At 36.7% G+C, this 15,430-nt stretch overlaps 1 protein-coding gene across 4 annotated transcripts in view; it reads right to left on the bottom strand.

The window, feature by feature from the left end:
- Positions 1–2,296: 2,296 nt before the first annotated feature.
- Positions 2,297–15,430, bottom strand: part of LOC131551237 (kelch domain-containing protein 1-like) — a 54,122-nt gene continuing 40,988 nt past the window's right edge. For 2 of the 4 annotated variants that reach the window (XM_058794025.1, XM_058794027.1), the window contains one exon: positions 12,275–12,428. Coding sequence is in view for 1 of the 4 variants with exons in the window: in XM_058794027.1 (XP_058650010.1) it covers positions 12,397–12,428 (32 nt within the window). In the remaining 3 variants the exon portion in view is untranslated. Of the gene's footprint in view, positions 2,532–2,633; positions 2,740–2,871; positions 3,064–3,154; positions 3,239–3,363; positions 3,438–12,274; positions 12,429–15,430 lie in introns of those variants that run through there. The other 2 variants (XR_009273718.1, XR_009273719.1) reach the window with 2 other exon arrangements.

The following is a 15,430-nucleotide window of genomic DNA, read 5'->3' as shown; positions in this document are numbered from 1 at the left end:
CTCCTGGTTCCTGCTCTCCATCGATCCTGCAAAAAGATACTCACATCAATTGACAGCTAAGACCCATAGAACTGTTCCAATCTCCAAGATACTCACCTGCCATTCTGTCCTCACGCATTCAACCTGTCAATAAATCATCTTGTTGTTTCACTCACCTCTTGTTCCTGACTCTGTTTGTGACACTCACACAGCCATTCAAGAAGTAAGCACAGGCATTGATTCTCTTCATAATGAGATGGTTTCTTACATTACAGTTGCCCATTACTTAACTGTCTTTCATTTTTCATGTTTGCATGAAAAGCAGCTGCTAACATGAACTTAGTTAAAGGGATAGTTTACCATAAAATGTATATTCTGTCATAGTTTTCTCTCATTTATGTTGTTCTAAACCTGTGTGACTTTCTTTTTTCTAGATATAAGAAATTTTGGTAACCAACGAGTTCTACAACAACAACAACTTTCTCAAAACATCTTCTTTTGTGTTTCACAGAAAAAAGAAATCCAAATAGATTTTAAATGAAATTAGTAAATGAAAACAAAATTTCTCATTTATATTGTATGTTTAATAAATAAACATATTTAGCCTGACAAATATGAAAGGACACAGCTTACTGTACTGGTTCTTGGTGTTTCCTCCTGTTGTAAAAATAAGAACATTAGCTGAGATTAAACCTACATCTAATACTGCAAGGATGACACTATATGACTTCATAAAATAATTTAAAATCTAGAGAAAAAGTGTCTCTTTAATATTTGTATTAATTAGGACTGTCAATTGATTAAAATACTTTTTTTTTAAAAAGGAAAGAACATGATGTGTGGCCAAGTATGGTGACCCATACTCAGAATTTGTGCTCTGCATTTAACCCATCCACGTCCACACACACAGCAGGGAGTAGTGAACAAACACACATACACTGTGAACACACCCCGGAGCAGTCGTGGTATTGAGGGTGGAGAGAGCACTGGACATTCACTCCCCTACCTACAATCCCTGCCAAACCTGAGACTCGAACCCTCGATTTTATTTTTTTTCCCATGAACAAGTTATTCTGTTGTTTTTATAAATATAAAAATAATTTAGATCAGTTGGAAAATGTACACTACAATTCTAAACTAAAAGCATCTACTCTACAACAGGGTTGCCAGCTGACAAAACTAGCCCAGGTGAAAACAGGGTCAAATAGTGTGATTCAATCACTCAAACAACAATCAAATACATAGAAGTCAAGACTAAACCAATTCGCCTCCAAACCAATCGTTTTGTATTACCCATTTTTATTAGCCATTTCACACAATTCAGAAAAAAACAAAAAATGTGCAAATTATAGGCCTGTGTTTTAATATTATGAATTAAATGTGCGTTATTTGGAAGAAAGTCAAGGTGTGACTGACTTCAGCCCACTTGTCCCACTAATGGAACGGACAAGCCCTCCTTGTCCGCTCCATTTGGGAGAGGTGAACTGTCCCCCGCGGCCGCGGGCCCCTCCCCTTTCCACTACTCACACAGCTTCTGTGCACGGTACCTTCTTAGCAAGCAAGGGCGCCAATTTGCCAATTCCCCACACAGTTATATGATAGATAATAGAAAACCGCTTAGCGGCGCAGATGATTTATTTATTTTTTTTCAAGTGCTTGTGCCGCCTCCCACGTGTTATGAAAAAATGCCGTCCCGGGCGGCTGCCCAAACCGAACTGGGCGAACCGCCCATGCCAAAAACCGCCACTGAATACCTACCAAATACGGTTTTCCTCAGTGTTTGCAATATCTGCACAAAGGAGACGTCAGGCAGCTGCTCGAAGATCTCTCCTTTGGAGAAGACTGTTGACTTTACGCTCTAAAAATATTTTCTATTTTACTACTTAAAAATTAAGATTACACCATAATGAACTGCATTGCTAGCCCACCCCAACACTTACACACAACAATAATGATAAATGCTGACCAATGATTAATTACATTACTTTTGTTTTTTTACTGAAAATGGCATGTTTTAGTTAAACAAGCAAATGTCATTTGTTTTATTATATGACATAGCTATGCATGAATATACAGTATTTAGACAAATGCAGCTGATGTGAATACATCAATTTTGAGTCAAGCAATGAATTAATGCATGAATTAATGAAATATTTATATTTTATTTACTAACAACAATAGGAAACATAAATAAATGAGTAAAAGAATGAATAAAAGTAAGCATCACAATAAATACATACAATACAAGTCAACAACAGATGAAACTAAGCTTTATTCAAACGTATTGTTCTAACAATTATGTATTTACAGATGGTGAAGCCACGTCCTACTGCCATCTAAACGCAGCTGTGCCAATTCTGCTGCTGTGCTGTGCTTCACAATCTCACTCTTCTCAATGGGGACACAGTTGAGCCAGAGGATGAGGAAGACCATGCAGCACCCCTGAACCCCACAACATTGAGGCAAGAGTGGGAGAACATGTGCAGGACAATCTGGCTTCCACTGTGTCTGCTCCAAACATTTGTGTGCCTGCTTTCCATGAGCATGACTACCTGTAAAACATTAATACAGAGCAAAACATTTTACAATTCATGTTGTCAGCTTTCCATTTCATGTTTACAATTACATGCTAATTTTTGTTGTAGCTCTATTACTTTTGTAGTAGGCTAAACCACTGAACTAAGCAGAAGGTTGCTGGTTCTCAACAACCAGTGTGTCCTTCAGCAAGGCATTTTTCTCCAGGGGATCCATTGGGTGTCCCTGTAAGAAGAGCACTGTAAGTCACTTTGGATAAAAGCTTCATGACATTATTTGATGATGCTTCTGAAGCTTCGTAAAGTCGGGCTCCATTGACTGATACTGTATGAACAGAAACCAGCAGAACAAACTCACATCCTCAGTGTCTTTTGGTCTTTCTCTAGATGTTCTCACTGGCTCTGGGGTCATTGAGGATGAAGAGACCACAGCAACATCTGGTTCAGATGAGGCAGTGATGGAGTGTCTCATCCATGGCACTGGACCATATCCAGGATGCTGCTGTGGATTCTCCATCCTCACTGCTCACACCAGCCTGCATTTCGTATTCTGCAAAAATACACAAACACAATATAAAAGCAGTCATTTTAACAGCACATGTCATTTGATTTATGTATTAGAAGTAACAAAATGATCTTACATTATATTAGTGTTTCAGGTCTTCCTTTTTTCACAAATGCCACCGTCACCTGCTCCACCACAAAAGTTCTTCAGCACAAAAGCTCTTCATGCACAGAAATCAAGAATAAGAAAAGTGCTGTAATAGCTCTATTTGAAATTACAATAATTAAAATGAACTACAACTTAATATTTAAAAAGATGTATTATTGATGTCTGTAGTATACTCACTCAAAGCCTTTGATGGCAGCATTCCTTCATCAGTCACTCTGCACCCGATACACACGCATGTGTCTCATCTGTCCCTGTAACATCCAGACAAGAGTCAAGTTACCTCTGTGATTTATCTGCACAATGCAACATTTACATGATGCGTTAACTCACGTTTTATCCAACACAAATGCTCCTCATATTATCAGCAATACTAATGGACAAATGAAATAGAAAACTCATGTTTAGTTACTTTATGTAGATTTGTTTATTAACATTATTTAAGTTTATCTAATGTAAAGTGCTGACAGTGAATTCTACTATAATAGCACACATACATCACTCACTCAGATGTTTTATGTTGTGATGTGCTCATATGCAATAGTTATCAAAGATTTTGCTGTCACATATATATTAAATAGATATTTAGTAGGCGTTTGACGTCTGTATATGTTTCATTTTAATCCAGTGTAGGGTTAATATGTAAATAAATTAATTTAGCTCAAAGGGAATCATTTACGATTTTATAGGGAATTTGAACAGAATCACTGTTTTGCGTCTGATCACTGAGTCGGCCAGCGATTCACTGAACGAGCCGTACTATAACATTAATTCTGCACTGGATATTAAAATCCAAAATATAGTGAAAACACTATTAATAAGAACAGTAACAACATCGGCAGATTAAGACATTAACTTGTAAGCACAAAACACAAGATACTTCTCTTTTCAATATAAATAAGACTTTATTTATATAAACCTAAGACATAAACTAATCTAACACATGAACACATGCATTCACACGTTACAGAAAGAGAGAGAGTGAGGACAGGATGAGTTTAAGAGAATGAAAATGTGATATCCCAAGTTTACAGCAATATGTGCAATTGCATAGACATGAACAACCATCAATCACTTATTTAACCCTCGCATTGAGTTTTTCAATGAGGCTAAAATTTATATTAAATGCACCAGCTCAGTTAGAATCTGGAGGTTACTTGCGTTGCGTTGCCTTTTGTGTTAAGGGATTCCCTTTTGTCGTCAGTGTTGCCAGAAAAGGGGTTTCCAAAGTTGCCGATTGGCTGGAAGTTCAGTAGTTGTTGAAGTGATGTCTTGGGCGTTGGCTGGAGATGCGGAGTTGGTCTGGTTGAAGTTTTGAGGCGGTCACAGGCTCGAACTTGGAGACAATGTGTGGCGGCAAAACTTAAACTGAGAACACGAAACTGGCAACGGAAAAGAAAAGAAAAATATAGCTGCAAGCAGCGATGGCGGGCCCAAGCCGTCAGTGCAAACGCCACCCCGGTGGCATCAGGAAAACTGTTTCCACATGCATTACATTTATCCTCTGGCAATCTGGTTTTGAGGGATACAGCAATGAAAGGGTTAATCCAAACTAAATCTGGAATCTGAGGGAGCAAAAAATCTAAATATTGAAAAAAAAAAAAACGCCTTTAAAGTTGTCCAAATGAAGTTCTTAGCAATGCATATTACTAATCAAACATTAAGTTTTGATACATTTACTGTAAGAAATTTACAAAATATCTTCATGGAATATGATCTTTACTTAATATCCTAATGATTTTTGGCATAAAAGAAAAAAATCTATAATTTTGACCCATACAATGTAGTTTTGGCTATTGCTACAAATATACCCCAGCGACTTAAGACTGGTTTTGTGGTCCAGGGTCCCATTTATGAATCTTGGTTAATGATATGTTCAAAATTGACTACTACATTATTCATTAAAATTTCTGGTTAATGTACATCAGTTACAGTACCATGAACTAACATAAAGATTTTTTTACTAACACAAAGAAATATAGTAAAAGATATGTTGTTCATACTTAGTTTGATAGTTTTGAATTAACTAATGTTAAAAACTATGTTCTTGAACTATACTAGTTAACATGAACAATAATTATATAACATTTATTAATGTTAAGTTAAAATGTATTAATACATTAATGTTAAGATACAACTTTAAATTTTAATAGTTTATGTTCTGTGAATTAACAAAAATAATATTTTTAATGTTAGTATTAACTAACAATAAATAAGATTCATAAATAATTTTAAAATATATTGTTACTTTTTAGTTCATGTTAATTAATGTAATAACTTATGTTAACCAAAGAGACCTTATTAATTAGGGTCCAAGCCAGTAAGGCGCAGGGCCCTATTGTTTTTCTAAGGATTATTATTATTACTTTTATTACTTGATTTTCGAAGGATTATTAGGGCCCAAGCCAGTATGGCGCAAGGCCCTCTTGCTATTAAGCTACATTGGGGATGCTAAATTGCGGTTTGCCCGTGGCGAGGCGATGAAATTATGGCAAAAAATGAGAGACAAAAAGTCTAATAACAGCCACATACATTGTCTGATTTTCATCAAACTTCAGGGGTTTGTTCGTTGTATGATGCCGATCGAATAGATGTGACTATTATGAGTAAAAATTATAGCGCCACCAACTGGCACCAGGAAATGTGTCATTTTCAAAATGCTTTGAATTCAGCATCTTATTTTTACCCGATTTGCTTCAAACTTCATCAGAATAATGACAAAACACGGCCGATGTAAAACTGTGAAGGGAATATTGATATGTAAAATACTGTTGCCATGGCAATGTATCAAACTTCAATATTGTTTTACGGTGATTTTGAGGAAGATAACATGCTCAGAATTCCATGAAACTCAATATACATATCCGTATTAATGATAGTTAGACACCGGCAAAAGCTCATAAATGGGCATGGAAGAGACACTGTATAGCGCCACCTTTTGTAAAAAGTGGGGGGGTTAGTTTTAGCTACAGATACCAAACTCGGTACATAAATTATTCTTATTAAGCCGGACAACTTTCTAATTTACAGTCATTAGCTACGACCAACAGGAAGTCGGCTATTTTTATTTGAATGTTTGTTTTTTGAGAAAACAGGCTGTAAATAAATTCATACTCCTCCAAGCAGAAACAAGTAGTTCACACCAAACTTTGTCAAAATGATGCCAATATACTGAATATTTTAAATTGCGGACGGATTTAGGATATCTCGAACGGTGTGGCAATGGTGATTTATTAAAGTAACAGTAAAAAAAATAGCAGTAATTTTCTTAAATCTTTAAAGTGCAGTTTCCAAACACTTCAAAACTTTTTACATAAATATAACAAGTCATTCTGAGGAAACATGCTTAGTTTCAAAAATGTATCATGCTCAGGGGCCACAAAATAATTAAAACCATCACTGAAATTGGTTTAAATGTGAAGAGTGTAATACCAAGAATGACCACCAGATGGAGGCATAAGCTTAATTTTCATGAACTGCCTGACCTGCCTGTCTGTCTATCAGAATGAAAAATAATGCATAGAATCATCTGAAATGTTCTGTACTGTCAGTATTCTTTACACACACACACACACATATATATTATATATATATATATATATATATATATATATATATATATATATATTTTATTATTTATTTATTTTTTAATAGTTATTGAATATTAAAAGTATTGGTAACAATTTACATTAAGGTCTCTTTGGTTAACATAAGTTATTACATTAATTAACATGAACTAAAAAGGAACAATATATTTGAAAAATCATTTATTAATCTTATTTAATGTTAGTTAATGCTAACATTAAAAATATTAATTTTATGTTAATTCACAGAACATAAACTAATGTTAAGAAACAACTTTAAATTTTAATAATGTATCAATACATTTTTAACTTAACGTTAATTAACATTAATAAATATTATATAATTATTGTTCATGTTAACTAGTATAGTTCAAGAACATAGTTTTTAACATTAGTTAATTAAAAACTAACAAACTTAGTATGAACAACATATGTTTTACTATATTCCTTTGTGTTAGTAAAAAAAATATTTGTTAGTTCATGGTACTGTAACTGATGTACATTAACCAGAAATTTTAATTAATAATGTAGTAGTCAATTTTGAACATATCATTAACCAAGATTCATAAATGGGACCCTGGACCACAAAACCAGTCTTAAGTCGCTGGGGTATATTTGTAGCAATAGCCAAAACTACATTGTATGGGTCAAAATAGATAGATTTTTCTTTTATGCCAAAAATCATTAGGATATTAAGTAAAGATCATGTTCCATGAAGATATTTTGTAAATTTCTTACAGTAAATGTATCAAAACGTAATGTTTGATTAGTAATATGCATTGCTAAGAACTTCATTTGGACAACTTTAAAGGCAATTTTTTTCAATATTTTTTTTTTTTTTTTTTTGTACCCTCAGATTACAGATATTCAAATAGTTGTATCTCAGCGAAATATTGTCCTATTCTAACAAACCATATATCAATGGAAAGCTTATTCAGCTTTCAGATGATGTATGAATCTCAATTTCGAAAAAAATTGACACTTAAGACTGTTTTGTCGTCACAAATGCTATAAAACTATTGTTCATGTTAACTTCATGTTAACTTATATAATGTTAAAAACTAAAAACCTGTTGAAAAGTGTTACAAAACATTTACATATTGTTCTTTATCTGTGCGTGTGTGTGAGAGATAGAGGATAGAGATAGACTAACATTAATAAAAGCTATATAATTATTGTTCATATTAATTAATATAGTTAATGTTAATGACTGAAACCTTATTGAAAGTGTTACCATACTTTTATATATTGTTGTGTGTATGTGTGTGTGTGTATGGCTCTCACAGTCTTGATAGTTTGGATTAACCCTTTCATTGCTGTATCCCTCAAAACCAGATTGCCAGAAGGTTACTGTAATGCATGTGCCCGCTGGGCACAGTTTTCCTGATGGCACCGGGGTGGCGTTAGCACTGATGGCTTGGGCCCGCCATCGCTGCTTGCAGCTATATTGTTAATTGTTACCAATACATTTTATATTCTATAACTATTAAAAAAAGTATATAATAATATATATATATATATATATATATATATATATATGTGTGTGTGTGTGTGTGTGTAAAAGAATACTGACAGTACAAAACATTTCAGCTTGTTCTATGCAGTATTTTTCATTCTGATAGACAGGCAGACAGGCAGCTCATGAGGTTTAAAGGAACACTCCACTTTTTTTGGAAAAAGGCTCATTCTCCAACTCCCCCAGAGTTAATAAGTTGAGTTTTACCGTTTTTGAATCCATTCAGCCGATCTCCGGGTCCGCCGCCGGTCTTACTACACGATATAACTACAGAAGAGTCAAGTTTTAAATAGGACAAATATTGAAACTCTTTGGTCATTTTTGAACGCGATGCTACTGGTCTAATCGGATTCAATGATCTATGCTAAGCTATGCTAAAAGTGCTATCGCCAGACCCAGAGATCGGCTGAATGGATTCAAAAACGGTAAAACTCAACTTATTAACTCTGGGGGAGTTGGAGAATGAGCCTATTTCCAAAAAAAGTGGAGTGTTCCTTTAAGGTTATGCCTTAACCTTATGGTCATCCTTGGTATTACACTCTTCACCTTTAAACCAATTTCAGTGATAGTTTTAATTGTTTTGTGGCCCCTGAGCATGATACATTTTTGAAACTAAGCAGGTTTTCTCAGAATGACTTGTTATATTTATGTAAAAAGTTTTGAAGTGTTTGGAAACTGCACTTTAAAGATATAAGAAAATTACTGCTAATTTTTTTACTGTTACTTTAATACATCACCATTACCAAACCGTTCGAGATATCCTAAATCCGTCTGCAATTTAAAATCTTCAGTATATTGGCATCATGCTGACAAAGTTTGGTGTGAACTACTCGTTTCTGCTTGGAGGAGTATGAATTTATTTACAGCCTGTTTTCTCAAAAAACAAACATTCGAACAACGAACAAACACCTGAAGTTTTATCAAAATCAGACAATGTATGTGGATGTTATTAGACATTTCCTGTCTCTCATTTTTCACCATAATTCATCGCCTCGCCACAGGCAAACCGTTCGAGATGTCAAAAATCCCTCCACAATTTAGCATCCCCAATGTGTTGAGATCATGTTCACCGAGTTTGGTAGCAATCGGATGGAAGTCCTCAGAGGAGTATATCAAATTCCAGAGCATGCGCTTTTCAAACAGCCCTAAATAGCCGACTTCCTGTTGGGTGGAGCCTATGACATATAGCGCGAAAATTGTTCAGCTCAATGAGATCTATATGTGTACTCAGTTTCATATGAATACATGCAGGTATGTGTGAGCTATACATCAAGTTTTCAGACTGTGTTCTAGGGGTCGCTGTAGAGACCCTGTGCCACGCCCAGGTCCCAGCCTCTGCAGATTCCAACGTGTGTGCAAATTTTCAAGAGTTTTTGAGCACGTTAAGGCCCCCAAAAAGCCCCGGATAGTCGAAAAAAATAAATAAATAAAATAATCCTGAAGGAAACAATAGGGCCCTGCGCCATACTGGCTTGGACCCTAATAATCCTTAGGAAAACAAGAGGGCCCTGCGCCTTACTGGCTTGGGCCCTAATAATCCTTCAAAAATCAAGAGGGCCCTGTGCCTTACTGGCTTGGGCCCTAATAAAAGAAAGAAAGGATGTAACGAGACTAGGTGGTTTTTCCTTTTCATTGTGGTGTTAAGTAGCAACTGGCCTGTACGCCAGAGCACGCTCAAAGAGCGCTAAAAAGCAGCGTCAAAACGCGGTGGCAAAAAGAAGAAGAGAAGAGAAAAGGGAGAAGGGAAAGTTTGATGGTGTCCTGAGTTTTTAAACTCGGCTTCTGGACACATCCCATCTGGTGTCTTGACCAATTAGATAGGCTATTATCTTAGCTAGGGTTGTTCCTTCCATCATAAATCAGCATACGGAAAGGTAATATATTCACATATATGTGAAGCACTGTTAAATATATTGAAATATATTTTGAAAATACATATGTTGCGTGTGTGTTTACATAGGCTATTTCTGAAATTGAATTCATGCCTCATGATTTTTAATCAATGTGTTTTTGCAATGCAGCAATGCATTTTGTTTCTACACTACGTTTACCATTTTAAAGCTATTATTATATTATATGGTTGTAATTTACATGTAGAAAATGTGGTTTTTACAATCAAGTTTGAGTTTACCATGCATTTATTGGACTATAACTCTATGAACCCACCTAAAGCAGGGTGGAGGTAGGGGATTATTGGGTCTAGTGAAGGAGGGAGGGGCAAAGAAACGGTTGAGAGAGAAGCAGAGAAAAAAAGGGGGAGGGGTGTGCGTGCTCAAGAAAAAAACGTTAGCATGGGCGTGTGAGGGACGAAGAAAATCAAGATTAATCCGAACAGGATTGATTTTTTTTTTTAGCCTTTAAGAGCGAAACAGTAGTTCATCCAGCAAATCGCTGGTTAATGTTATTTGATTTTACCCTAGCCGGCGAGGGTTAGGGAAGCACTGTGTCATCGTGAAGTTTCTCCTACATTCCAGCGAGATCCGTGCAAGTTATTTGAAACTTCCAAACGACCTTATGACTGTATGATGTATTAGTGAAGTTGCCGACGTTGAGTGCTGTGGGCGTTTATCAACGTGACAAACGGTGATCCGGAGGAGCTGCTGGACTCAATGCCCAGGTAGCGCTCTGAGCCGCCAAGGGGTTCAGAGTTCCTCTGGCCTCGAGGGATCGCCAAGGGGGTCCGGATGCGTTGCTTAGGGGCAACCTGCACCTGAGATTCGATTGTCCTAAATCGGGAGAACTCATTGGAGTAAAGGTACTTCATTTCCATTTATGTTTGGCTCTTCGGAGTGAAGGGGCCAATTATCCATTTAATTTCGTGGCCACAACGATCACCAGCAACGGTACAGGCCTGCAACAGGGTGTGAGAGTGACTGTGTGTATGTGTGTGAGTGGGCCCACCCCCGCTAGAAATTTTACGTTCCCAGAACGTCCCCGCTGGTGTCAAGGACGTCGTCTAGTAACGTCCCCAGAACGTTCTGAGACGGTCACGATGTTGAGTTCTTTAAAGGGTTGGGGGTCGTTATTAGGATCTGTGTTCAGATCACAGAACATTCAGGACGTTCTCGGGACGTTTAGGGGACCATATTTTATTTGAAAATTTGACGTTCCCAGAACGTCCCGCTGGTGTCAAGGATGTCGTCTAGTAACGTCCCCAGAACGTTCTGAGACGGTCACGATGTTGAGTTCTTTAAAGGGTTGGGGGACGTTATTTGGAGGACCTTCACAGAACATTCAGGACGTTATCGGGACGTTTAGGGCACCATATTTTATTTGAAAATTTGACGTTCCCAAAACGTCCACCCTGGTGTTAAGGACGTCGTCTAGTAACGTTCCCAGGACATTCCAAGACAGTCACGATGTCGAGTTCTTTAAAGGGTTGGGGGACGTTATTTGGAGGACCTTCACAAAACATTCAGGACGTTCTTGGGACGTTTAGGGGACCATATTTTATTTGAAAATTTGACGTTCCCAAAACGTTCTCAGAACGTCCACGCTGCTGTCAAGGACGTCATCAAGTTCCCAGAACGTGGATGTGGAGTTCTTTAAAGGTTTGGGGGACATTATTTAGAGGACCTTCACAGAACATTCAGGACGTTTTGGGAACGTTAAGGGGACCATTACTATAGGACGTTCCTTATTGGTCTCTATACTACATTCAACCTTTGCAGGACAAACCTACAATGTTTTTTTTGTTGTTGTTGTTTTGGTCGTATTTAGGTACTTCCATCACATTTACTGAATGTTTTCAGAAGATTTAGTAACACATTACAGGAAACTATAGGGGATCAGACCTTTCAAACCGGTTCTTGGTCTGCAGAACCTTAATAAGGCACTGTGTTCACGCTTAACACATTCAAACATAAAATACAAAGCAGGAAAGCATCATTCATTTATTTTGTGAACAAAAACAGATTATAAATGAATATTAAATATGGTCATGCATAGGAAGGGTGGTGGAGATAGAGAGGGGGGAACTCGGTCAATTCAATTCAGTTCAAATTGGCTTTATTGCCATGATAATTTCCACAGTAAAGCATCAAAATGTGTCCAAATAATTTATAGTAATTATATATTTAGTGTGTGTGTGTGTGTCAGTCACTGTCTCCATCTTCAGGAGGTGCCCCAAGTTGTTCTTCCGCTGCCTGAAAAAAAGCAAATAACAATATTTAGCAATCACTTTAATTCATTTTTAATTGCTTTTAACTACACTTAGGTGTATAAGTATAGAGGACTAAATTTGCAAAAACAAAACAAAAACATAAATTATATACATGTATGTGTATGTGTTTGTGTATATGTGTATGTGTGTGTGTTTGTGTGTATACACATACAATGGTGCTCATAAATTTACATACCACTTGCAGAATATGCAAAATGTTCAGAATTTTAACAAAATACGAGGGATCATGAAAATTGCATGTTATTTTGTATTTAGTACTGTCCTGAATAAATTATTTCATATAACAGAAGTTTATACTCAAGACAAAATGACAACTGAATTTATAAAAAATGACCACGTTCAAAGGTTTACATACCCTTGAATCTTAATACTGTGTCATTTCCTGAGTGATCCACGACTGTTTTTATGTTTTGTGATAGTTGTTCATCAGTCCCTTTTTTGTCTTGAGAAGTTCAACTGCCTACTGTTCTTCAGAAAAATCCTCAAACTCCTGGTTTTCCAGCATCTTCTGCATATGTGAACTCTTTCCAACAGTGACTGTATGATTTTGAGATCAACTGAGGGACTCATACACAACTATTACAAAAAGATGAAAACATTTTCTGATGCTTAAGAAGTAGGGATGGGCGATATCTTATCGTTTGCGATATACCGTTGAAAATTCTCCTCAATAAAAATTTGTCTCCTCGCGATAATAACGATAAGTCTAGTTGATGACGTAGTTTTGTGCACGACCGATTCACTGTTCACGTGCGGAGTGAAAACAAGCATGGCGGAAGGCGGACGTGAGGCTGAGGAGGAGCTTGTTGTTAAGCAAGGAGCTACCTCCACAATTTGGAACTGGTTTGGTTATAGAAAATCAGATGTGGAGTAGAGGCTGACATTTTTTAGGGAATCCCACGGGTCACGGGAATCCCGCAGGATGGGAAACTAAATCGCTACGAATCACGTGATCAAAAATGTCATCAGGAGTGGGCGGGACCGGGAATAGTAATGATACCCAACTTTATACACAAATATACCTTTTATTTAAATAAACTATAAACTGTATATTTTAATTCGGAACTAGTTGCCCTGCAGGGACGATTCTAGGATTTTCATTTTAGGGGGGCTCAGCCCCCAATGAGGGTATAATAATAAAAAATAAATAAATATTTACAAAAAATTTGATTGAAAATTTGTACAAAAAATTGTAGAAACGTTCTACATAAATTCAATTCAAACAATAAAAATTATTTTTTTTAAATTAATACAAAACACACACACACACACAATGTTTCAATCTCTGTCAATCACTCTGATATGCAATTAAAACGAGTGCACTGACTGAGTGCTGTCGGTCACTGTCTTTAATCATTTCTATGCATAACTGTATGGTAGCCACATGCACTGTAATATTATGTTTTATATTGAAAGCTAAAATTTCAAATGAAAATAGCAATAACGTGATCATTTTATAAAGTCATCATATGTGTTAAGGGCTTTCGCTGAAGGAAACAGCTGTGGTGTGATGAGTGGTGAATGCAGCGAAAACTTTACAGTAGATTGGAAACCGATTGCTCTCCCATGACTGTTTGTAAACTGTATTTATGACAAAGAACTGCATAGATGTAGATATTATAACAATCTATCGATAAACACACACCTTGTCCTCTCCTCTGCGCCACCGCAGTCTGTGGATTGAAGAACGCGCAGAAAGGGGAGGAGCCGAAGTCTGCTGCCGTTTTCATTTGAAATTTAAAGGGGAAGAATCGCAAGATTTTTAGGGGGGCTGAGCAGAAATTTAGGGGTGCTAAAGCCCCCCTAAAAATGGCCTAGCGACGCCCATGTTGCCCTGTCTCGCTCTCCTCCTGTTTGCTTTGGTGTGGCTGGTTAAGTGAATGACGCAGTCTGTGACGGACAGATCGTTAACGGCTGGTCTATGTGGTAATACACACTATCGTTCATCGACCTCAAATATGGCTTTTCATCTGAAAGATGTATGTAGTAGAAACTTTACATGGCCGCTCAATATGATGTTAACCTAGAGAAATGTGCGCTATTGAAGTGTTTGTGTGGAGAGTGGAAGCTGAATAGCGTGCTCGCTGCAGGACAGGCGCCGGTGCGCTCACTTGCTCTTAAAATATCCGTAATTTTTGGTCATACAGATAAAAGTAGCCTAATACATCTTTCGAATCTGTAAAGACTCTACGTTTATTTGTATACACTCAGAATAACAACGAAACGTTGCGCTTTAAAGCAAACAGGGTGCTCTTTAGGTCTCTGAGCGAGAAACTTCCGTCTTTGAAAAATATATCTATAGAGAGTGAAATGTCTACTTTCAAATGAAAAAACTAAATTCAAATAGAAAACGTGTGTGTTAGCATGGATGATTTACATAAAATTTAATGTGTGCAACGTAGCCTACACTTTGCATAAACTGGCTTTCAGTTCAATATAATAACAAAAAACTACATTTTGGGTTTTTATTCAACTAAGGTGGGCACGCTGTGATCTATGGAAGCCCGTTTCCGCCACTGAATAAAAAATAAAACAAGGTAATTGCGACTTTTTATCTCACAATTCTGACTTTATATCTCAGAATTCTGAGAAAAAAAGTCAGAATTGCGAGTTTATATCTCAGAATTGCGAGAAAAAAAGTCAGAATTGTGAGATAAAAAGTTGGATTTTTTATTAAATCCACCTGCGTGCATTCATATATTCACTCTCATGTTACAATAATACGTTTTTGGCTTGACAGCTGTTGTTAAAATAACGCGATAGAAATATAAAGAAATGAAGAATATTGTGTCTGAAAGCTGTGCGCGCCGTCCCCTCTCGCACCCTGCCCGGCGGTAATGGTACTGTCCAATCATGAAAGAAAACACAGAAATGGAGAATAATTAGTCATTTGTATGTTTGTTTAAAAATCATATTCGGACGCAGCATTCATCTAGTTCATTTTGATAGTGCAAACTGAACAAA

Source organism: Onychostoma macrolepis, chromosome 12 (assembly GCF_012432095.1).
Source record: "Onychostoma macrolepis isolate SWU-2019 chromosome 12, ASM1243209v1, whole genome shotgun sequence".
In the NCBI taxonomy this organism is placed as follows: Eukaryota; Metazoa; Chordata; class Actinopteri; order Cypriniformes; family Cyprinidae; genus Onychostoma; species Onychostoma macrolepis.
Note: the sequence above shows the minus strand (reverse complement) of the source record. Positions and strands in the feature narration are given on the sequence as shown.